This window comes from Amblyraja radiata, chromosome 3 (genome assembly GCF_010909765.2).
Source record: "Amblyraja radiata isolate CabotCenter1 chromosome 3, sAmbRad1.1.pri, whole genome shotgun sequence".
NCBI lineage: Eukaryota > Metazoa > Chordata > Chondrichthyes > Rajiformes > Rajidae > Amblyraja > Amblyraja radiata.
Window position 1 is genome coordinate 111,790,341 of NC_045958.1, and position 26,369 is coordinate 111,816,709.

Consider the following 26,369-nt stretch of genomic DNA (forward strand, 5'->3'; position numbering starts at 1 on the left):
AGTATTTTGTTCATATTTTGCTTGGGTAGTTTACACCCCAGCGGTATGAACATTAACTTCTCTAACTTCAGATAGCCCTTGCTCTCTCTCTTCATTCTCTTCCCCCCCCCCCCTCCCAGTTCTCCCACTGTTTCCGCCTACATTCTTTCTTTGTCCTACCCCCTCTCCCACCATCAGTCTGAAGAAGGGTCTCGACCCAAAACATCGCCAATTCCTTCTCTCCATAGATGCTGCCCCACCCGCTGAGTTTCTCCAGCATTTTGTGTCTACCTTCGGTTTTACCAGCATCTGCAGTTCTTTCTTAAGCATTCCACTCTATCTACCTTGGTAAAAAAATTGAATATTTGGTCTAAAAATATTTTTGAGATGGACCAAGATATGCGTTAGAAAGAGTTGAGAAGTAGAACATATTGAAGAGTAGAAAAATGTTTATAGTGTTTGACACATTTAATAACTTTCATGTTCAACAAATTTTTCAATGTAATGACTTAAAATTTTCTGGCATTTGTTGTTTTGTACAACAAGAATACCCTCAAAGTGAGATTGCATATACAGGATGGAACTATTTGTCCACCTCTAGAAAGAACTTTATTCTCCGGGAGGCTAAATTGTAAGAAATATGCAATGCAAACATTTTAATCTTTTGGGGGAGTAATTATTCAAGATATTTAGTTATTATGATATAAGATTAAGATGATTAGTATATAAATATATATAAATAAGATTATATCAAGATATATAAGATATTATAAGTTGCACAGAAAAGATCTGGGGATGTTGTCAGGACTTGAGGCCCTGAGTTATAAGGAGTGGTTGGACAGGCTTGGACTTTATTCCTTGGAGCACAGGAGGCTGGGTGATCTTAGAGGTGTCTATGTTCATGAGGGGAATTGATAGGGTAAATGGTCTTTTCCCTAAAGTAGGGGAATTAAGAACCAGGAGACATAAGTTTAAAGTGAGGGGAAAGATTTAATAGGAACCCGAGAGACAGCTTTTTCCACACAGGGTCGAGGGTACATGGAACGAGCTGGCAGAAGAGGTAATTGAGGCAGATACTATAACAATATTTAAAAGACATTTGGACAGGTTCATGGATAGAAAACCTTTAGAGGCATTTGGGCCAAACATAGCCATGGAACTAGTGTAGATGGGGTATCTTGGTTGGCATGGCCAAAGGGCCTGTTTCTGTACTGCATGACTGTCCTATGACTCTATGATACACTTATATCAGTATTTTAATTTTAATGTGGGTTAAAATAGAAAAAAAGTATTATGTTCCAAAACCACAACTATTCAAATACTGCCATCTGCGTGTCTGTACAGTATATTTTAACTGCTGTATTTTGATGTAGTCCATAATAACATTTGATTAATTTAGAATACTTTGTGCTTTGTCAAATTTGGAGATGGAAGAGAACAATTTTCAGTTTCCCTGTTCGATTATTTCTCTTTTTCCCTCCCGCGACCTCTCACTATCACCAAATAAACCAATTGTGTAAAGCATTTTTACTGTGTGGAAACCTTTATTGTCAATTCTAATTTAAGCAATAATGTACTGGAGTCAGCAGCTAAAATGTAAATTGTGTGCCAACCAATCAGTAACTGCCTGTTGGCATCCAGTGCAATTTCCCACTTTACTGAACCAACACTTGCTGCCTTTAATGGAACAATGCAGGGAGTGATTGATTGCAGAGCCTAGATTAACCCAGTCTGCACAGTTCATATCATATCAACCTTGGGACCAAAACTACATTGGCATTGCGGCCTTCCAGGTTTTTTTTGCCATAGCGCAAACGTATGCATGTTTGAAAATGTACCCAATGTTTTATTCATTTTATTGAACTGGTGCCTTGACTTTTCTGCCCTCATGAATTCCTACTCCACCTCCAACCTTTCTTTCATCCATTCCTGGAATTGTTCCTTAACTTTTCTAGACCGCCAAATGGGTTTCCTATTATCAAAGTGCTGAAATGGCTACAAATCCATATTACTATTGACTCTTTACTATTTTGCGGTTTAAACTTGTAGGATACAAGATGGTGCCAGAAACATGCCGACACTTGTCGACTGCCTTGGTATAACTTATTACTGTTGCATTCTTGTATAATTCTGCTTGTGTTTCGTAAGATTTTACTGAGTTGTATGCAAAACAAAATCACTGTACTTGTGACATTGAACTATTCTTACGACAAGCTTATGCAAGTTTAATATCAACATTTTAATTGGTTAGAGTTTTATGATCCAATTTCATTTAGTAGGAGATATTCAAGAGAGTTACATTTAGCTCTTGGGGCTAAAGGAATCACGGGATTATGGGGGGGAAAAGCCAGAACGGGGTACTGATTTTAGATGATCAGCTATGGTCATATTGAATGACTCGAAGGGCCGATTGGCCTACTCCTGCATCTGTTTTTCTATGTTTCTAACTGTTGCTATAGAATGGATTGTATTGCAAACACATGCTCAGTGACATTGACACTGTAAATACAAAATTATGTTTTTGTATCAAGCAAATTATATCAAGCAAGGTTGATGGTTAATTTTGTGTTATGTTTATGTTTGGTGGATCTGTTTAGGGGGAACTCATGTTAAATGTATCCTTTAGAAGAGCGGAGAATTTTTTCCCCACGATCAACGGGGTTAATGCTGGAGGTTTGATGTTGCTGGGAATGTGTTTCCATGGTTATACAGTCTCCAGGAGGATAATTTGAATCTGCTGAGAGGGGGTTATTGGTGGCTGACGTCGAGGATTTGCTCCTAAGCAGGGAAGATTGGGCGCAACCTTCAATAAATACACTTTATAGTCAAGCTTTTAAAATCGAACATTGATGTAGGTACTTTTTGTGTTGCCGTTTGTTTTACTTCTATTAATCCTCCATCTTTCCCTTGCCTCTCCCGACAGCCACCTAGTCATCAAAATAATATTTTGATGCCTTGACTGAGGGTGGCACTCTGTGATCTCCCGCTGGGCTCCAGTGTATGATTCCCCCCCCCCCCCCCCCCCCCAAGCGAATGGCATATACTTCCTGCAGGTGAGAAAATCCAGTAGAAATCTGCATTCTGCAGAAAGTGACCCTGTGCTTGGGGGATCTGAATACTGCACTCTTTTTATGCCCCCACATCCCTTTTACACTCCACTGGCCCTACCCTTCCATGCTCATGGGAAAGGCTGTATGCTTTGGGTAGCCTGGCTGGTGTCAATGGTAATTGGTTGGCAGGTACACAAAAATGCTGGAGGAACTCAGCGGGTGCAGCAGCATCTATGGAGCGAAGGAAATAGGCAACGTTTCAGGCCGAAACCCTTCTTCAGCCCGAAACGTTGCCTATTTCCTTCGCTCCATTGATGCTGCTGCACCCGCTGAGTTTCTCCAGCATTTTTGTGTACCTTCGATTTTCCAGCATCTGCAGTTCCTTCTTAAACAAGTAATTGGTTGGCATATAGGGGGACAACCCCAGAAAAGGGGGCAAAATAGCCAGCATCTGGAGAGGGTGGAGTGGATGTGTGGCAATCGAGACTGGAAAGGAAAAGGAACAGAGTAACTAGGAGGGTGTATGTAGGAGCTGAGGGAACAGGCCCTCGGTAGGTAGTTGGTATTGGTTTATTGTCATGACAGTAGAGATACTGATAATCTTTTGTGCTGTCCAATTGAAACAGATAAAACTGTACATGAACACAACTAAACCATAACAAGTACAACAGGTACAGCAAAGAGAAATAAAGTACAGAATATAGTTTCTCAGCATTGTAGCCTAGAAATTCAAGAGAGGATCTAATGGCTGCGAAGAGGTAGATTGGACAATTGGGACGGGAAGCTTTTCACTGTACCTCGGTACAGGTGAAAATAATCTCAACTAAATCAGGCTGGTAGCAGAAGGGAAGAAACTGCTCCTGAGTTTGGCGGTACATGCTTTCAAGCTTTTAATATTTTCTACCCAACAGGAGCAGGAAGAGGAGGGAATGATCGGTGGAAAAGGTCCTGGATTATGTTGGATTATCATTGTTAAGACTCTGTGATAGTAGGTGAACAATAGCTATTCCACATCAATGGAAATCGCACAAGCACCATGCACTCCTCAGTGGAAGCAAGTCATTCTCGATCCCAAGGGAAAGAGAAAATGTCTGTGATCATTACTCACTCAATTTAAATTAAATGTTTTGCTTGCTGAGTTTCTAAATCTCTGAGCTGCTGCTTCAAGCAATCCAGTAATAAACGTTGAGGTATTAATTATCAAGTAGATTCATTGAGACTAAACTCTCAATACTGCTTGCTGAACTCCAGTTGGGAGATGCAGAAAAGAGTGGCATTATTTTGCCTCTGAAGCAGTGTGAACATCAAAAATGAGCATGATGGGGAAGTAATTCGATAAATCTTCCAATTGGAAAATGGGAAATAAATTGATTTCAGTTTCAAGCGTTTTTTAAAAAAAAGCTTTGGGATGAGCATCATAGTGGTGGAACGGTAATATTCCGACTGGAGGTCTGTGAACAATGGTCTAATGCAGGCAGGGAACAGTGCGGCACCTCTTGTTTGTGATATATAAATGACTTGGACGTAAAGTGGATGGGTTGGTTTAGTAAGTTTACATACGACACAAAAATCAGTGGAGTTGTGGATAGTGAAGAAATTGTCAACGGTTACAACAGGATATAGATCAGTAACAGATTATGGATGGAAACAATGGCTGGTGGGGTTGAATCGAGCAAGTGCGAAGTGCTGCACTTCGGGGCATTGAATGTAAGCGTAAAGTATACGGCTAACAGTAAAGGGCCTGTCCCACCAGCATGCGATTGCATGTGTCTAGCGCGACGAAACGAAAGCGGAGTTCACGCTAAGTTTGCGGTAAGTACGCACAAAGTTCGCGTGTGATGTAATTTACGTCAAACTCACCAATCAGCTGGGCAGGAGGCGGGCCGACTGAATTTGTTCGTCGCACGGCGTCGGGTGACGTCATCGTGCAATGCCACGCGCTAGGCGTACGCCGTCGAGACGCTGCGTACGCCCGTCGAGACGCTGCATACGCCCTCAATGTGCCTGCGGCCGACAGGCCATTGGCGCACAGAATTTTCAGACAGCGCAAGATTTTTGGAGCCCCACGCGATGTTCGGACCAGCCCCGCACAACTCCATACGCCTCCGCGGTTCGAAGTGGAACCGACCCCGCGAGGCCGTACACCTCAAGCAACCACGTTTGCTCGCGCTGGACGCATGCAATCGCATGCTGGTGGGACAGGCCCTTAAGATGCTTAACAGAAGGATCATGGTGTCCTGGTCCATAGCTCCCTGGAAATAGTATTACGTGGATGGCACAGCAGTAGAGTTGCTGCCTTAGTGACTCCAGTTCAATCCTAACTACATGTGCTGTCTGTGCGGAGTTTCCCTGTGACTGCGTTTTCTCCAGGTGCTCCCATTTCCGCCCACATTCTAGACATGCAGGTTTGTAAGTTAATTGGCTGCTGTAAGTTGTCCTAGTCTCGGATAGAACTAGTGTATGGGTGAGCCTCATCGGCACTGACTCGGTGGGCCGAAGGGCCCGTTTCCACGCTGTACCTTTAAACTAAAAAAAGTAGATAGTGATAAAGAAGAGATATGATATATTTGCTTTCATCGGTCGGGGCATTGAATATAAGATTCAGGAAGGCATGTTGCAGCTTTCTAAAACTTTGTTTAAACTGTATTTGGAGTATTGTCTGCAGTTGTGGTTGTCCCATTGCAGGAAGTACATGATAGCAGGAGGATGCAAAAGAGGTTGACCAGGATGCTACCTGGATTAGACTATTATCTCCAAGGAGAGATTAGACAAACTTGGTTAGTTTTCTTTAGAGCGAAGGTTAAGGAAGAGACCAGATAGAAATATATAAAATTGAAGACATCAGGTAGACACCACCTTTTTTCACCCAGGGTGGAGATATTAGAGTCGCAGGCATGGTTTTAAGGTCAGTGGGGGGAAATTTTAAAAGAGATTTGCAGGCCATATTTTCTACACAGAATTGTGGGTGCTTGGAATGTGCTGCCAGGGATGCTGGTGAAGCTTTAATAAAGGCACTCAAAAACTCAGGGAATTGAGGGATGCGCATCGGGTCCAGGCAGCAGAGATTATTTAAATTTGGCATCTTGCTTGGCACAGACATTGTGGGCCAAAAAGTCTGTTCTATTTCCTTGATCATTGTCTGCTTTGATCTGTTCTTTTCACACCTCGCCTGTTCTTTGTACCCTTCCATATCTCGCTTCCCTCTCCCCTAACTCAGTCTGAAGAAGGGTCTTGACCTGAAATATCATCCATTCCTTCCTTCCTTCTCTCCAGAGATGCTGCCTGTCCTGAGTTACTCCAGCATTTTGTGTCTATCTGTTCTAGTGCTGACTGTTCTGTTCTATGCAAACCAAACATTTAAAGATTTGTTGGAGAATTATTTTTAAATGAATTGGGCATGTAAAGTGTGACCTCCTATCTTGCCTTGCTTCCATGAACACTTCAGGAGCGTTGATTGTAGTAATTTGGGCTGCAGCTGTGTGTTCCAGTCAACCGTGGTGATTTTGCAGGATTGAATGAAAGCTTGTTTCAGCTTTTGTTTCAGCTGTAATTTTATTCAGTGTATTTGAATGTATGAATCAAGTTGGTTCGGAACAGCATGGCAGTGGTTGTAAACTTTCAAGGATTTTGATGTATTACAATTATGAAAATGAGAGCCAAAATCATTGGTATTCTAAATTCAATTGTGATAAGCACAATATCAATGTAAGTACTTGAATCTATTGGCTCGGTTCAAGAATTAAAATATCTTTATGCATGGATAGGACTGGTTTGGAGGGATGTGGACCAAACGCGGGCAGGTGGGACTAGTGTAGCTGGGACATTTTGGCTGGTGTGGGCAAGTCGGGCTGAAGGGCTTGTTTCCACACTGTGTTACTCTGAGTCTATGACTCTCTAAATATGCAGGATCATTGTATTACTGGCATGCCGGCATTCACTACCTACATCTAATTGTTGTAGTCACAGCTATGCAGCATGGCAACAGGCACTTCAGCCCAAATTGTCCATGCTGACTTGTTGTTTAAGGTATTGATAACTTGTCACTTTTGTCCGTGTGGTGAATATATTTGCATATATTTGTTAAATAGAGGGACCTTCACGAATTTGACTGCGGAGGCTTTGGAGTTGGTGTCTACAGAATTCCCAGGCTGTTCTTGAATGCCCGTTCTTGAAACGGCGTGTGTTGCTGGTCCCATTACATTTCCGTTCATTTGTATTCCCAAAGATGATGGTAATGGCCGATTCAGCATCTGTAATGCATTAAAAGGCAATGGAGGGGTTAGAGGTGGTGATTTACAAATGTGGTTACATGAGTGTCCTCAATACCTGTGGAATTGCAGGTTGAATCAAACACTGCACTTTTCAGTGAGTGTCTTCATTTTAACTTCAAAAGTTTAATGAAAGATTATACATCTTGGTTGTAGGCTGTGGCAAAGTAACTTGGACTGCCATAAGACAGATACCAGCAAAATTAACTTTTATTTTGGAAACGGCATAGTCAGACAATCCTAATTGCACACTTTGCAGTCTTTTCAAATGCACCATACCTTGATATATCATCAAACAATGAGTTTGGATACTTTGCTTAATTTGGCTGCATAGTAATCAGTTAGTTTCCGATCAAGTGATTGCACACTACAGATAATACAACCAAAGTTAATTGTCGTTTAAAAAAAAAAAGAAGAAAAATTTGGGAATATTCAAGGTCGGGCAACATTTACGGTGAATGCAGTGGATGATGTTCCAGGCTAGTGACCGTTTCTGCGGAACTAGTACAATTCTGAAAACTGACACATTTATCCCCTAACCTGCTCCACCAATTTAAATACCAGAGCAATGTCTGTGACAGGGTGGGGACCAAGAGAAAACAAATTCCACCTGTGTGGTTGTTGTTTAAAAGTGGTCCCGAAGGCCTGTTAATAGTACAGTACCTTCAATAGAATTGATTTTTTTTAAAAAACTATTCCCTTATCATGAATCGGGTGGAAAATTGTTTGCCAGCATTTTGAGGAACACTTTTAAAATAATTTGAATGTGTTCTATAGCTTTGGTTGTTGATTAACAGCTTGTTTAAATAATTTGTGTGATAAAACATTTAATTGCCTAGTCTTATTGATTTTGTCTTGATGCAAAACTTAAGTGCTGAGCTGATGTGACAGCAGCTTGCGTTAATACTGGATATGAAATTAGGTGGCTGCCTTTCATCAATCCTTAAAATGTTTAACTTTGGTTTTCATCCATACCCAAGTTTCCCTTAAACTTCTAACAGGGAGTGCTGATGCTTTAAAGCTATTTTATGGGCCTTGGTGCGCTTGTACAAACTCTGTTCGCAGTCCAAATTTGGCAGTGAATGCCTTGTAACAAATATTACAAATATGCACTTTAGATTAGTGATAATGGAAACGGGCGCCAAGGCCCACCTAGTCCACTCTGACCTTTGATCACCCGGTCACACTGGTTCTATCGCTCTACCAGCCAGGGGCGGAAATCCTGGGGGAGCCAGGGGACACACGTGTCCCCCCCCCCCCCTGTTTTGAGAGGTGGGGGACAAACCCCCCATTTGTTTGTAATCCGTAATTTAAAACTCAGTGAAATCTCTGCTTTCCACGAGAGTGGAGGTGAGACTGATGATCGAGGGCCAATTGGACAAGAGAGACGTTAGTCAGTATGCAATGGGGGCGGGATATGATGATTCAACGCGATGATTGGAGGAGGGAGGTGTCGGTCAGACGCGCAAGTAGGGGGTGAGACTGAGGATAGAGCGCGGTGATTGGAGGAGGGAGACGTCCTGGTGGAGCAAAGATCAGAGCGGAGCTTGAATTGCATGCCCAGGTCTTAGGTCACAAGCGAAAAACAATCTCGGCAGCCCTGGACACAGACCTGCGCCTCATCCGCAGCCAGGATCGACCCCGGGTCTCCGGCGCTGCAATTGCTGCCGAACCGTCACCGGACCATCCCCGTGCCCCCCCACGCCCGCGGGTGGCCAGAGACATCGGGAGTCAGACGGGAGCGGTGCCCCCAGGCCCACAGCCAATGCGGAGAAGCAGCACTAAACCCAGCTCAACTCTGCCTGTCCCGCCGGGTTAACCTACAGCCCTGCCTGGACTTGCGGGAACGACAACCCAGGTATACAGACAGCGCGGAGAAGCCAGCGCTAGCTCCACGGCTCCGGACTGGTGTCCCGTCAGTCCAGGCAGGGCTGTAGGTTAACCGGCGAGACAGGCAGAGTTGAGCTGCATTTAGTGCTGCTTCTCCGCGCTGGCCGTAAGCCTGGGCCGTTATTCCCGTAATTACCGTCCACAGGGCCCATGGCTGAAGCCTCCGAAGCCTCGCGTGTATGTGTGAGTATGCGCATGCGCGAGCAGCCGCCAAGAAATTGTGTCCCCCGGTCCCCCTCATGTTTTGATAGCAATTTCCGTGCCTGCCAGCTGCCCTATGTAGCTTTGATGGAGAAATCTTTCTTGACTTCGCTGTAGTTTTTGATACAATTTAACACCAACCTGTTTCAACCACCGCGCACATTGATCGGCACGTAACTACTCCACTCACCACCACCACAAGGTTTAGTTTTAATTTTGAGATACAGCGCGGAAACAGGCGCTTCGGCTCACCGAGTCCGCACTGACCAGCAATCTTCGCACATTAGCACTATCCTACACACTACGGACAATTTGCACATACACCAAGCCAATTAACCTACATACCTGTACGTCTTTGGAGTGTGGGAGGAAACTGAAGATCTCTGAGAAAACCCACACGGTCACGGGGAGAACGTACAACCTCCGTACAGACAGCACCCGTAGTCAGGATCGACCCCAGGTCTCCAGCGCTGGAAGGCAACAACTCTACCGTGTGTCCACTAGTCACCTATGAATAACTAGCTCTACCTCATAGCGTCCTGGTGTCCTGTAAAGATCTTATCCTTATCCCTCATTTTCCCATCCGTTTTATGTCCCTCTGAATTATATCGCTCTTATTTACAGCCTCGCCACAATTTACCAATTATCAGATTTATCGTCTAATAATATTTTTTAATAAAGCAAGTTTATTTTAGAAAAGAAATGGAATCATTCCTGAATATTGACGTTGCGAAACATTAGCAGGATGTTCATTTGCAAGTGGTAGAGCTTTATTCTGTGTCTCTTTTAGTTGTTAAATGTGCTGAATGAATGAATAGCTCAAGTGTAATTGAGACCTTCAAAGACTTTCAATTGTTTGCTTTTAATGAAGACTGTAGTGAATAGAACAACTTATCAGAGCGACTTACCTTTTTGCTTTTCAGGGAACAGCCCATTTTCAGCACACGAGCCCATGTCTTCCAGATTGATCCCACTACAAAGAAGAACTGGGTTCCCACCAGCAAACATGCTGTGACTGTGTCCTACTTCTATGACAGTACAAGAAATGTCTACAGAATAATCAGCCTTGATGGTTCAAAGGTGAGAAATGCTTGCAAGTACAATTTCTCATGCAACACCATTTAGTTTCCCTGACTTCAGGCCATTAGTGCAAAAGCATACAAGTCGATAAATGGATTAACAAAGATTTGTTTTTTGTAATTTAAACACCTGAAGCCAATCTGGTAATTTCCCCCTGCCATTATAGTCTCTTTTGAGGCAAGACCAATCATTATGGCAGAAGGATATAATTTGATCTCTCACGCCCACCGTGGCTTGTATCGATAAGAAATATGGGCTCTCATTCTCCACCGTCCCAGCTATACCCTTTTTCAGTGACTCTTGCACTGTGAAGATATCTGTTTGATCAATCATAAATCCTAATCTTTTTTCAATTCTTGACTTTGAAAAATTAAGTTTGCAGTACAGGTACCTTGTTTTTTGAAGGTATTTTCTTTTATTTATTTTTTTCATTAACAAGGAAGAGAAGGATTTGTGAATGTTTTGGATCAAGAATCATGAAAGGCCATGACTTGAAACATGGATAGTTCCTTTCTTCCCCACAGATGCTGATCTACTGTTAGTCCAATAGTTTTCTTTTGCTCCAGTTTCCAGCATCTGCAGTCTCTTGTGACTTAAATTGGCATTGTCTTTTGGGCTTCCTTAATCTTAGTTTATGCCTGGATTGCCCTTGCACACTGACATAATGTCTTGAAGTCTCACGCCAGTTTTGTCTCAATTTTTCAATGGTTTGTTTCCATCAATTATTATTGTTCTAATTGTATGTTTTGGCAACCACATAACTAGTGAATGTCAGGGACATTAATATTCCGAAGGGTCTTGAGTGCAAGCATAGTTCCTTGAAATTGGCCATTTAATTTGATAAGCTGAAATTGGAACTATCCACCAGAAGAGTGATAACCTTGGCTACATTTTGCCTCTCGTTCCCAGTAAATTTATTTGGCTTTGGAGTAGTTTTCCTTATAATCATACATCATATCATCACCTTTTCCAATATGTGTTACTCCAGCTGGCTCGAAAGGCCGAATGGTCTACTCCTGCACTGGAATTTAGAAGGATGAGGGTATCTTATAGAACCATATACAATTATAAAAAGGACTGGACAAGATAGGTGCAGGAAAAATAATCCCAGTGTTGGGGGAGTCTAGAACCAGGAGCCACGGTCTAAGAATATAGGGGAGGCCATTTAAAACTGAGATGAAATAACTTTTTCACCCAGAGAGTTGTGAGTTTGTGGAATTCTCTGCCACAGAAGGCAGTGGAGGCCAATTCACTGGATGAATTTAAAAGAAAGTTAAATAATGCTCTTGGGGATAGCGGAATAGACAATAGGTGCAGGAGTAGGCCATTCGGCCCTTTGAGCAAGTACCGCCATTGAATATGATCATGGCTGATCATCCCCAATCAGTACACCCCATTCCAGCCTTCTCGTCATATCCCCTGACTCCGTTATAATCAAGGGATATAGGGGGGAAGGCAGGCAAGGGTTACTGAGGTTATGGCCCCGACCACAGGGGAAAATGGACTGACTATACTTTGTGCCTTCCACCACAGTGAAGAATGCTGTGGTGGATGTTTGTGTTAAATGTTTATTGTGTATTGTGTGTTCTTTTTTATTGTACCGCTGCTGGCAAATTCATTTCACTGCACTTTATTGTGTATGTGATTAATAAATCTTGATTGATTGTAGATGATCAACCATGATTGCAATGAATGGCGGTGCTGGCTTGAAGGGCCGAATGGCCTCCTCCTGTACCTATTTTCTATGTTTCTGTTCAATACTTTAAAATGAATTTGTTTTCCTAATGTAATATGATCAAGAATAAGCTGTGAGGCCACTTTAGACTTCACTCAGAGTTCAGTAAACCAAATGACTGCCTAAGGGTTAAAATCATTAAATGTTCACAAATAAGCTGTTCTCTGAAATTAAGGTCATAAGGAATAGGAGTAGAATTAGGCCTTTTGGCCCATCAAGTCTACTCCACCATTCAATCATGGCTGATCTATCTCTCCCTCCTAACCCCATTCTCCTGCCTTCTCCCCATAACCTCTGACACTCATACTAATCAAAATTGGCCTGGTATTAGAAGACAGGGTAATGTTGGAGGGGTGTTATTCTGACTGCAGGTGTTCAGAGCAATGTTCTGCAAGGAACATGTCAAGGGACCTCGTAGTTTGAAATATATAAATGATTTGAACATAAATGTAGAGATGGCTGATTATATTTGCAGGCAACACAAACATTGGAGTTTAAGATAATGAGGAAGATTGGCAAATGATTCAACAAGGTATAGACTGTACATGGATAGCTATTGTTTAAAGGGATATGGAGCAAACAGAGATATGGGACTATCTTAGATGGGTGTCTTGGTTGGCATGGATGGGCTGGCCCCAAAGGGCCTGTTTCTATGCTGTCTGAGTTAGAAATATGTGTCGAGAAATGGCAAATTAAGCTTAATCTGGAAAAAAGTGTGGTGTTGCTCTTTGGGATGTCAAATTTAAACGGAAATTATTTAGAAAACCCGGGTGAACCCTAAGGGGAATTGATACTCAGTGGGATTTTGGGGTGCAAGTCCTTAGCTCCCTGAAAGTGGTAATATGGATAAGGTGGTAACGAAGGCTTGCGTCAGAATTGTCTTTATCGGTTGGGCTATTGCATATACTCATCAGGAAGTCATTTTGCAGCTTAACATTTTGGTTTGGCCACATTTAGAGTGTTATGCAGCTCTGGTGCCCCACTTTACATTAAGGATATGGTGAATGGAGAAGGTGCAGAAGAGGTTCACCTGAATGTTGCCTGGATTGGACTACATTAGCTGTAAGGAGAGGTGGGGCAAACCTGGATGGGTTTTGGTGTTACAAAGGCTGAGGGGCTCCCTCACAAAGTATATATTATCAAGTCGGGCATAGACTATCTGTTTCCCAGGACGGAACTGTCAAATCGTAAGGGCATGGCTTTAAGGTGAGAGGGGGTAAATTTAAAGGAAATTTGCAAAGCAAGCAGAAAATGGTAGGTGCCATGGGAAATGGTGGAAGCTGTTACCATAGCAATGGTTACCAGGCATTTAGACAGGCACATGAACAGGCAGGGACTAGAAGGGTATAGATGTGATCAGTTTAAATTAACATATCGTGGGAACGGGGATCTGTTGTAAAGTTTTTTCCGATCCACAGATATTCTGTAGATTAATAATTGATCTTAACTTTTTTAAATTGTGAAATATTTTGATTAACAAATTGTGATCTCTCCCAACCTACGCTATAATGACGACTGAGAAATAGTTTTCCACAAGCGTATTCCAAGATGAAGGCAGAGGGGCACAGTGGTGCATGGGAATATTACATGCTATCCACTTTTGATACTGGCTTTGAGATAGTAAAACTCTGGTAACCTGGCATTTTTTGATTTTCTGGATAACAAGGTCATAAGTGATAGGAGTAGAATTAGGCCATTGGGCACATCAAGTATACTCCGCTTTTCAATATGGCTGATCTTTCTCTCCCTCCTAACCTCATTCTCCTGCCTTTTCCCCATAATCTCTGACACCTGTACTATTTATGGATGCCAATTTCTGCTAATTGCACTTTGAATTGGTTCACATGCACTCTGTGGGCCAAAGGGCCTGTTTGTGTTATGCAGTTCTATGTTCTATGAAATACCCCTGTTGAGATTTGAACTTCCAAGTGGTCAATTAGCAAGATTACAGAATGCAGAGCCAATGATCTTTCTTTAAACTCTCAAAATGTGTTTTGAATGATATGATTCTTAACATTAACATTTTTCTCTTTCAGGCAATAATCAACAGCACAATTACTCCAAATATGACATTTACAAAAACGTCTCAGAAGTTTGGTCAATGGCCAGACAGCCGTGCCAATACAGTCTATGGTCTAGGTTTTTCCTCCGAGCACCATCTGACAAAAGTACGTGATGATTTTTCTTTTTGCTATTGTTTGTATATTGTTTCCATTGTGCACTAATTTGGGGGAAATTATAACATAAATGTTCTGATTTGCCTAGTTGTAATTGTCATTGGATTAGCTTTAAATTCTGGAAAATTTGAGACTAATATCAAGCGCATTGACAAGAAATTAATAGTTATAAATTAATTAATATAGAAAATGTATTTTACTTGGATAGTTCAGTAACTTTAATTTACATATAGCATTTAACATCCCAGGATATTGAGTTGCATGTTATGATTAGCAGTTGTCTTTATGGCATCTGTATGTTGATACCTACATGATTCCAATCTACCAATTTGTGTTTTTTCTACTTCATAGTAAAGCCAGCCAGGGACTGTACTTCTGTAGTTAATGATCAATGCAACATTCAGAAAGCTAATTGATAGAAAGAATGGCAGAGGCATATTATCCAGGTATTTGCATAAAAACCTTCACCTTGACAAGACAGAAATTTCCAGTTCTTCACTTAATCCATGCCATTTAGCAACAGTATAACCAAGCTGTCAAAATTGAGATGTTAGTATTTTCCTCTTCATATTGGATTAAGCTTAGAAAACAGTAGATGTAATAGTGGAGAACGTGGTGAAAATTACTTGGCAAAATATTGATTTTATAATGTAGAACTGAACAAGGCTGATGTTCATATATTTTTGTTACCAGTTGTGATATTTGGAATGTTCTGCATTGGTATGGTAAGTTCACTTATACCCAATTAAAAAAAAAAAAAAATGTGAGCAAAGAAATGGAGTGAGGAAGATTAACTAGAGGAGCTGCAGCAACTGTAGCTCAATGGAAAGAAGCAACGGGTCGATTGACTGGTGCTTTTGTGATGGGTAAATCCAGTGGGACTCAATTCAGTTTCTTTTTTTTATGTTTATCAATGATTTGGATTTGTGTAGATGGCATGATGAAGAAAATGGCAGATGATGCATAAAGCGGCTATGTGATTGTCTGTGAAGAAAAAATGTAGACTGCATGAAGATTATAGATGTTCAGGTCAGCTGGGCAGACTATGGTACATGAAGTTTGACCCACAGAATTATTTCCATTTCCAACAAGTTGAAGGAATACATAACAAATGGAAGAATGTCAACTTTTGTTGGAATAGGGGGGCCTTGTTGTCTACGGACTCAAAGGCAGAATGGCTGTTTAAATGGGCATTTGGGATGCAGTGCCACCTGAGGCGTAGAACAACGAGACAGTGAGATTATGGTGGAACAGCACTTGACACAAAAAAAGACAGTGCTAGAGTAACTCGGCAGGTCAGTCGGCATCTATGGAGAATATGCATGGGTGACATTTTGGATTGGGGGGTGAGGGAAGAGGAGAAATAAGCTGAAAGAGAGGAGGTGCAGGACAAAGCTTGGAAGGTACTTGACATTTATTGGACTACATTTTGAGTATAGCATACAGCTCTGTCTCCATAGTGCAGGAAAAGTGATTGGTCTGGAGGAAATGTTACCAGAAAGATGTTTGCATTAGAAGATATTGGCTATCGGCGGAGGTTGGACAAAAATGTCTGTTTTCTCTAAAGCATCGAAGACTTGGGGGAAATTTGATAGAAGTGTATAAAATTGAGAGGCATCAATGATCTCTGTATTTAGAACACAGAACATTACAGCACAAGACTCTTTCCCCAGGGTGGAAATGTCAAAGACTAGAGGGCATAGCTTAAAGGTGTGAGAGGCAAAGTTTAAAGGAAACGTGTGGGGCATGTTTTTGATGGGTTTCTGGAATGTGCTGCATGGGTGTTGGTGGAGGCAGAAGTGGCATGTAAGAGGCTTTTGGAAAGATGTATGGATATGCAGGAAATCTTCTTCTTTCGTGTGGCGTGCACAGCCTAAAGTTGTGGGACAACTTGTTCTATTTGATCTTCTGTGTGTGCATGTCGAGTTGATTGCATTAGTCGAAACAGAGCGGACCACGTGAGGGTTGCAATCTTCCACCCCATGCAGGAAATGGAGAGATATTGTTCATCTGCAGGCAGGGGAGATTAGTTATACTTGGCATCATGTTCGTTATGGGCATTGTGCGCTGAATAACCTGTTCCTGTGCTATGTTCTAAATACAGAGATCATCTGTACATATGTTGCCAGTATTCAAATGTTAGTTCTGAATATAGATAAGATATCAGAGTAAAGATAAGAAGCTGTGGTTGTTGGCCTTGAAACTGAGGAGGCGAAGATGATACTTTGGGTGAGCGGTCTGAATTAATCCGACACTGCAATGTGGCATGTTGTCCATATTTGCACAAGTCTTCTATATCATCTCGAGACATGAATTGCCATTGTTTCACTTAATCCATATCAACCTAAACTTAAAATTGGCGGGAAACTGAAGAATTATATTTTCATGCCCAATGTGTAGAGGCAGGAATCCGCATTACATTTTAATATGGTGGGTGTATACTTGAGGAGCCATCTGACCTGCAGGTCGACTGAGAGTGCTCGGAGATGTGCAGCGCTTTTGTTTTTGACAATCTTTAGTTCCAACCAGTTCCCTGTAGATTTGGTTCAATTACACAAGAGATGAATGGACAGTCCTGCATTTATGTGGCAGCTTTCCTGGCTTCCCTTTAACCCAAAACCATTCATGGGTGATGGACGTGCATTGGCTAAGTAAATTTTATCTGCAGGAGGTATTGATGGCAGAACCTACTAAACGTAAATGTAATTGAGATGGCTTATTGAACCAGCTATGAACAAGATAGCTATAGTGGTGCCTCTGGTGTTAATCTGAGACCATGAGACCTAGTTTCTTCAAACTTGAGTAAATTAAACCTGTTGCAACTAAATGAGCAACATAACTTTGTACCAAACCTACTTCCTACTTCGTACCAACTATATTTGGCTTCTCACTCAGCAGAGTTAAACGTCAGGAAATCCCATTGTTTAGAATTTGCTATTTCACGTATTCAATGTCCTGTTCAGATATCTGTAGATGTTGTAACTTGAACCAGAAGATTGCTGTTCTCTAAATAAAAAATAAACCTTTCCAATACAGTTTGCAGAGAAGTTCCAGGAATTTAAAGATGCAGCTCGAATAGCAAAAGAGAAAATGCAAGAAAAAATGGAATTAACCAGCACACCTTCTGAGGTGGGTACCACTAATGATCATGCTGCCATGGATCTTGAATGAGAGCCATGTGGTGTGCTTTAACATTGATGTAATGTTGTTACTACTCGCTGTTACGCTGTTGCACCATTAGTTCATAGTACTCAGACCCTGTGAGCGGTTCAAACTGAGGTACGTCTGGCAAATATAATTAGTTTTGAATAAATCGAGGGTGAGATTCCCTAGGTTTTGTGAATGAACTAATACTGGCACAGCAAGAGTAAATGTGTCTGACTTGCTCTTTGGATTCCATTGTCCACAGAGCTAGGGCAGTCACAGTATTACTGGCTCCTTGTATCTTAAGCTTTAAAAAATATTATTATGTAATATTTGTCAATTTACACTAAACAGGGCTAAATTGGGTCGATGCAAAGCAGATTCTGGATAGTTTTAAGTTTTTCTCCAGCTAAATTATTTCCTCCTGTAATTGTATTGAACTGGCTGCTCATTCTGGTCTTATTATGTAAAGTAACCCATTATGACTCATGCAGAATGTGTTTAATTATCTGGAATGTAATTTAAAATTGCGACTTTAACATTTCAAAGTTTGCATCAAACGGCTGGCACAGAATCAGGACAGAATTGGGCGAGAGCTAAAATTTGGTTTGTTCAGGTCAGCAGAGCAGGGTTTCGTTGAGAAACCTATCTTTCGATCAGAGGGAAAGCTACACTCTATGAGAATAGGCTTTCACTATAAAACTATGACCACTCTGCCACAATGGAGGTGCAGTCAGGAAAGGCGACCTAGTTGGCACTGGAAGTCATGCCTTATTTGTGTCTTTGCTGGACTGACTCCCTGGACAGGTTTGGCTCGGCTTGGCTGGGTAGAGAGAAAGAGAAGCGTATTCGAGTGACAGTTGTTATTTAAAAAATCACTAATATCCCAACATTGAGTGAAAATATTTTGCCACTGAATTAAGATTCTTCGTGCCATCAATAAAAAATTCCCAGTCAAGACCTCTGCACATTGGAATGGTTCAAATCCAAGCCTATTGTAAACATAGGTAGGAAGAGGACACAATAGTGGTACTCAAATCAATACTTACAGCAAGTGTTGGATAAGTGCTTGGAAAATTGAGGGATAAAGAGAAAGTACTACAACTACTGTAATGTCTGACTTAACAGACTAAATAGAACAAAATTCTATTTAAAAAAGAAAAAAAAACTTCCCAATGTTTTCCAATAATAATTTCCTATACATGCAATGAAAACATTTTTAAGATGCAAATCATTTCTGTCAAATAAAACATTCATTTGTTCTTTATAGAATAGCCTGAGTCGTACAGCATGGAAACAAGCCCTTCGGTTCAACTTGCCCATCGAGTCAAGAGTTTTATCGTCATGTGTCCCAGATAGGATACAAGACAGATAGGACGCATGATAGATAAGTCTGAAGACTTATCTTTCGACCCGAAACGTTGCCTATTTCCTTCGCTCCATAGATGCTGCCTCACCCGCTGAGTTTCTCCAGCATTTTTGTCTACCAGTGAAATTCTTGCTTGCTGCAGCACAACAGAATATTGTAAGCATAATACAGAACAGTTCAGTGTGTCTATACCATAGACCATGTATATACACATAAATAAATAGATAAACTGCAATAGGCTGTTATAGTTCAGAGTTTGTTTAATGTTGTGTTTAATAGCCTGATGGCTGTGGGGAAGCAGCTGTTCCTGAACCTGGATGTTCCAGATTTCAAGCTCCTGTACCTTCTTCCCGATGGCAACGGAGAGATGAGTGTGTGGCCAGGATGGTGTGGGTCTTTGATGTTGGCTGCCTTTTTGAGGCAGCGACTGCGATAGATCCTTTCGATGGTGGGGAGGTCAGAGCCGGTGATGGGCTGGGCAGTGGTCACAACTTTCTGCATTCTTTTCCGCTCCTGGACGTTCAAGTTGCCGAACCAGGCCGCGATGCAACCAGTCAGTATACTCTTTACTGTGCACCTGTAGAAGTTCGAGAGAGTCCTCCTTGACATACTGACTCTCCATGTCAACCAATGTGCCCCATCTACACTAGTCCCACTTGCCTGTGCTTCGCCTATATCCTTCAACTTTTCCTATCCATTTACCTGTCAAAATGTTTCTTAACTGTTATGATAGTACCTGTCTCAACTACCTCCTCTGGCATGTACCTACCACCCTTGATGGGGGGGAACAGAATAAAGTTGCCACTCGGGTTCCTACTAAATCTTTCCCCCTAACCTGAATGAGGTGGGGAGAAAGGAACAGTCTAGGACCAGAGGTCATAGACTCAGAATATAAGGGTGTACCTTTTAGAAAGGAGATGAGAAGGAATTTCTTTAGTAAACGATGGTTAAGGATAGTAAAGGATTTATTGCCACGGACGGCTGTGGAGGACAGGTCAATGGATATTTTTAAGGCGGAGATTGACAGATTCTTGATTAGTAAGGGTGTAGGGGGTTACGGAGTGAAGAGAAGATAATGTGGTTGCGAGGGAAAGATGGATCAGTTATGATTGAATGGCGGAATAGACTTGATGGGCCGAATGGCCTAATTCTGCTCCTGGAACTTACGAACTTAAACCTATGTCCCATAAACCTATGGGACCACTGGTTCATGAGAATGGATTAAATAGACTACATCCATTGGGTACATTGTGGAGCCCGTCTATAATGGTGGGGATAGTGAATCCTGTTTCAATTTTGTGATCTCATTTATGTGGTAAATAGACCTGATTTAAATTATATCAGAATTTCAATCCTAAAAAACACCTAAAATAATTCCCTCGGCAGATCTTTCATTACAATGAAGTGGAGAGGTGGGTGTGAATTTAAATTCATTTTATCGAGAGATGCAGGCTAGAAATGGGCCTTTTGGCCCACCGAGTCCACGCTGACCTTCAACCACCCATTTACACTAATCCCCCAAATCAAATTCAATTTTATTCTCGCCATATTGCCATTAACTCTTCTCAGGTTGTACAACTTACCTACACACATGGGGCAATTTACAATGCCCAATCTACCATCCATGCCAACCAGTTGTGTGGTGAAGAAAAGGTACCTTGAATATAATGTACTTCTGATTATATTTCTACTCAAATTTGAAATATTTGGTGTCATAAATTCATAAATGATAGGAGCAGAATCAGGCTATTAGTTCCATCAAGTCGCTGCCTCAAAAAAGGCTGGCAGTATCATCAAAGACCCACACCATCCTGGCCACACACTCATCTCCCTGCTACCTTCAGGTAGAAGGTACAGGAGCCTGAAGGCTGCAACAACCAGGTTCAGAAATAGCTACTTCCCCACAGCCATCAGGCTATTAAACCTGGCTCGGACAAAACTCTGATTATTATGAACACATTTTCTGTTATTTGCACTTTATCAGTTTATTTAATTCATGTGTGTATATATTTATATTATGGTATATGGACACACTTATCTGTTTTGTAGTAAATGCCTACTATGTTCTGTGTGCTTAAGCAAAGCAAGAATTGCATTGTCCTATACAGGGACACATGACAATAAACTCACTTGAACTTGAACTCAAGTCTACTCTGCCATTCAATCATGGCTGATCTCACTTTCCCTCAAGCCCATTCTTCTGCCTTCTCCCCATAACCCCTGACACCCGTACTAATCATGAATCTTATCTCCCTGCCTTAAATATCCACTGATGTGACCCCCACAGCCTTCTGTGGCAATGAATTCCACAGATTCACCACCCACTGACTAAAGAAGTTCCTCCTCATCTCGTTCCTAAAGGAATGTCCTTTTATTCTGAGGCTGTGACCCCTGGTCCACTAGTGGAAACATCCTCTCTATCCAGTCGATGGTTAGCTGTTCATGTCAGTCTGAAACAGACACTTTGAGAATATTATCTGCTTCACAGGAGTCTGCCGGCGGTGACTTGCAGTCGCCTCTGACACCAGAGAGCATCAATGGGACAGATGATGAAAGGTCTATTCAGGATGTGCCACACCAGGCTGAACCACGAGCTGAAATTAACCAGAGTTCTCTGCCCTTCACTCACAGGTAAGCATGGGGAATGTGAAAGGTTTTGCTTAGCTGCATGACCATTGCTATGTTGCTATTCCTTTCCTTTAGAATGACCATTAAGCGAAGTTTTAATGCAAGGCCATTTCTTGGTAGCGTATTTTTAAGTTTGATATTGGTCTGTCAGAGTAATGCTTTGAATGAAGAAATGAAAACTGGAGCTATTAAGGTTGGTTATAACATGATTTTGTTCTTGAAGTAAAGAGCTACTTTGTAAAGTGAAAATCAGAACGAAACTGTCTCGGGGAACAATACTGTATCCATGTAACAGCACGGTGATGCAGTGATGGAGTTGCTGCTTTGCAGCGCCAGAGACCCGGGTTCAATCCTGATTACAGGTGCTGTCTGTTCAGAGTTTGTACGTTCTACCTGTGACCTGCGTGGGCTATCTCCCTGTTCTTGGGTTTCTTCCCACATCAAAGACGTACAGGTTTGTAGGTTAGGGAGAGAATGGGAGAGAGAGGGGTGGTAAAAGAGAGAGGGGGAAGAGGGAGAGAGGGGGAAGGAGAGAAACGGGGGAAAGAGAGAGATGGGGGGGAAAAGAGAAAGAGGAGATAGAGACAGAGGAGAAAGAGACAGAGGAGAAAGAGAGGGGAGAGAGAGCCAGGAGGAGAGTGAGGTGGGAGGGAGAGAGAGGATGAGAGAGGAGGAAAGGGAGATGAGAGAGAGAGGGGTGGAAGGAGAGAGAGAGGGGAGAGTGTGTGGAGAGGGAGAGAGGGAGATGGGGAGGGAGAGAGAGAGAGAGGGGGCCGCGAGGGAGAGAGGGGGGGGAGAGAAGAAAGAGGGGAGAGAGAGTTAGGGGAGGGAGAGGAGAGAGGGAACGAGAGAGGGGGGAGAGAGGTGGGACGGGGAGAGAGGGAAGAGAGAGGGAAGGGGAGCGAGTGAGGGAGGAGACGGGGAGAGAGGGGTGAGAGGAGAAACAGGGAGAGAGAGAGGGGAAAGAGAGATGGAGGGGAGAGAGAGAGGGGGGTTGAGAGTAGAAAGAGTGCATCCTGGAGGACAACCAGTTGCTGCTGGAAGTAAGTACCAAGCACTGGGTAGAAACGGTGGAAGATTGTGGACTTCAAATGGGGGTGGATGGAGAAAGCATCCTGCTTGCCTGCTAGATTTTCACTTACTGTGACTGCAGGAAAAATGTTCCCGATGTTGGGGGCGTTCAGAACCATGGGTCACAGTTTAAGAATAAAGGGGGGGGCAGTTAGGATTGAGATGAGAACAAACTTTCTTCACGCAGAGAGTTGTGAATCTGTGGAATTCTCTGCCACAGAAGGCAGTGCAGGCCAATTCACTGGATGTTTTCAAGAGAGAGTTACATTTAAATCTTGGGGCTAACAACATCAAGGGATATGGGGAAAAAACAGGAAAGGGGTACTGATTTTAGATGAATAGCCATGATCATATTGAATGGCAGTGCAGGCTCGAAGGGCTGATGGCCTATTCCTGCACCTATTTTCTATGTTTCTATGCATGAGTATATGGCAATAAAGCTTGATCACTTGATTTTGTATCATTCATGCATGGTGGAGGTATGATGGAGTCATAGAGCGATACAGTGTGAAAACAGGCCCTTCGGCGCAACTTGCCCACACCCGCCAACATGTCCCAGCTACGCTACCTGCTTTTGGTCCATACCTCCAAACCTGTCCTATCCATGTAGCAGTCTAACTTTGTCTTAAATGTTGGGATGGTCCCTGCCTCAACTACCTCCTCTGGCAGCTTGTTCCATAGACCCATCACCCTTTGTGTGGATAAAGTTACCTCTTAAAAATACAAAAAACATTGAAATCATACTTCTACAGTGCACTAAAACATGATTTTAATACATCAGTTGGCAGCCCTGGCGTTATTGTGCGGGGATCGCGGGTCAGCGCAGATTTGGTGGGCCGAAGGGCCTGTTTCCGCACTGTTTCTCTAAACTAAACTTAAACTAAACCTCCCTACCATGATCAAACACCACTGTCTCAAGAAAATAGCAGCTACTTTAACTCTGGGTGGCCCATTGAAACTAGCACACAATCAGTTCTATTAGCCACAAAATGTTGGACTAACTCAGCAGGTGAGGCAGCATCTCTGGAGAGAAGGAATGGGTGATGTTTCGGGTCGAGACCCTTCTTCTGACTTCTACCTTCGATTTAAACCAGCATCTGCAGTTCTTTCTTACGCGCTTCTATTAGGCCTTGTGCAATGATACTGTTAAACAATATAATATGCAATATTTATTGCTATTGAGAAACCTTTTTTGGAGTCCTTGCGGAAAAAATAACTTATTGCAAGTCTGAAGTCCTCTAGCTCCAAACTCCATTTCCTCTCTGGATGCAATGCAATCTACAATGCAATTTTCTATAATGCAAAGTTTTTTACGGGCACAACTATTGCAGAACTACCTGTAAATATTAAAATAAGTAGTAAATGCAAATAAAGATCGCTCCCATGTTTTCTTGGTGTTTATTTTAGCTTTAAATGCTGCAACTGCATGAACTTACCATTGCTGTAAAACTTGATTGTATGAATTGGTGCCATCAAGCAGTGCTATTATTATCAATACTGGTATTATCCATGAATGTGCATTGCTCTTTGAGTTGGAACGTACCAGTGTAAGTTGAGGGTACTGTTACCCACAGATCTTATGAATCCAAAACATTCCTGACTTTCACATCTCTGTTTTCTGTTTCTGGTAGTGTAATGTCCAAGCTCATTAATTACCAACTGTTCTGCTTCTGTTTTTGTTAGTGACCCACTTAGTTCTGCCCATTTCTGAAACCGCTTTGGAGTTCAGGTCACAGATGGTCAGATTGTCGGAGTTAGACCTTCTGACATGACCCATTTTCAAATGCTAATGCATGCTCATGGTAAATTGTCAAGCTAATTGATGCTGATAGTGAAAAGCTGAATGATTTTGCTCATCCTTGTGTTGTGCACGTGACTGGGGAGATAATGAGGCAGAGAAGAGCTACACTTGAGTGCAGAAGAGCTCCAAGTGAAGTTGTTGCTGTTATTAAGAACAAGTCATAAAGTCTGACATGTTCTTAATAACAGCAACAAATTCCACTGTCAATTCAATGGTGAACAAACTCTAACAAGGAGAAAATTAGATTTGACAAGGAAATCGTTTTGAGAGTTTGCTCAAGCTTGGCCAGAGCGTTGGGTTTTTAATTTCAAGGTGAGTTATAGAATGGGAAAGCAGAAAGTGTGGGATAAGCAGCTGAATGCCCACCTGATAAAGCAGGTCGAGTGTGAGAAATGGGTTTGGAGTCTACATCCAGTGCACACAACAGGTCAGCCGTGTACCCCAAAGATATTAGAATAGCTGGAGATGTTAGCTTTGGGATAACTTGCAAGGAAGTTGGTGAGAATTTGTGGGACAAGGAGTTAATTGTATTTTGGTGGATAGCAAAGCCAAGGGGAGAATTTATTCTTTGTCTTCAATGTCAATAGGCTTTAGGTCCCTACTGAAATTTTGCATAATGATTAATGGTAACAATTTGCTTCCTTTTTTAGCACGACAATAGGAAAGCACTGGGAGTCCGAACTGGCGACTTTAAAATCCAACAATGCTAAACTCACAGCAGCCCTCCTGGAATCTACTGCCAATGTTAAACAATGGAAGCAGCAACTCGCTGCTTACCAGGATGAGGCCGAACGACTACACAAAAGAGTACGTATTGATGCATTACATTTGTAGTCAGAAGTTCAATAAAGAAGTAATTGCACGTAAGCAGAGTCTGATTTGCATTTAATTATAATCTATTAATTTCTAGAAATGTTAAATGTTCTCTTGTCCAAACGGATCTTGTGTGTAGTTCAAAATCTAATTTTGTGTTGAAAGAATGAGTGAAGATTGCATGGTCGGAAACAAACTTGTTTGAGTGAGTGCATCTTAAGTTCTGACTCAGTTAAATATCCAAATCCTCATTGAGTATCCATAGTGATAAATATAGCTTGCATCCTGGAAAAGTAGTTTTATTGATTTGTCAAATGTACAGAGATACAGTGGAAAAACCCTTTGCCTGCTATCCAATTAAATAGTTCTCTAAAGTACAATCGAGCTATACATAAGCACAATAGGTAGCGCAGAGAAAATTGCCAGAATGCATAATATAGTGTTGCAGTGTTATGGCATCACAGTTAAAGAGTGCAGGGGCTACAATGAGCGAGGTTGGGAGATTGGGACCATGCACTTATGAAAGTTCTGTTCAGTAGTCTGAAAACAGTGGGAAGAAACTATTCCTGAATCTGGTAGTATGTGCTTTCAAGCATTTGTATCTTCTATCCTTTGAACGGGGGAAAAGGATTGACCGACCGGTCCTTGATTCTGTTGGCTGCTTTCCCAATGGTGTGTAGATGGAGTTATTGGTGGTGAGACTGATCTGTGTGTTGGCTGGGCTACATCTAGATTTTCTGCAATTTCTTGGCTATTGGGCAGAGGCGTTGCCAAACTAAACTGATGCACCGTAGAAAGAATGCTTTCTGCGGTACATCTGTGCAAGTTAAGTGCAATTCAAGATATGCTGAACTTCCTTAGTCTTTTGAGGAAGTAGAGACATTGGTGAGTTCTCTTAGTCTTAGCTTCAACGTGGCTAGTTCAGGGCAGAATGTTAGTGATATTTACGCCTAGGAACCGAAAGCTCTCAACCAACTCCACTTTGGCAGCATGATGCTGACTGGATTGTTGACTTGACACAATGTGTCAAAGCTCTTCGTCTCTTTTCTGTACTGTCTCGTCATCGTGTGAGATCCAGCCCACTGCAACGGTGTAAACTCCAAACTTGTAAGTGGGGTTCGAGCAGTTGTGAGTTTATTGGGAGTGTAATAAAGGGCTGCAGA

General features: G+C 42.1%; 1 protein-coding gene across 1 annotated transcript in view; it reads left to right on the plus strand.

Moving 5' to 3' along the window:
* homer1 (homer scaffold protein 1) overlaps positions 1-26,369 on the plus strand; it is a 94,006-nt gene that overhangs the window by 32,040 nt on the left and 35,597 nt on the right. Inside the window, exons 2-6 of the mRNA XM_033018595.1 lie at positions 10,312-10,468; positions 14,240-14,371; positions 17,417-17,509; positions 21,382-21,524; positions 25,044-25,200. Coding sequence (XP_032874486.1) covers positions 10,312-10,468; positions 14,240-14,371; positions 17,417-17,509; positions 21,382-21,524; positions 25,044-25,200 — 682 coding nt within the window. The remainder of the gene's footprint in view (positions 1-10,311; positions 10,469-14,239; positions 14,372-17,416; positions 17,510-21,381; positions 21,525-25,043; positions 25,201-26,369) is intronic.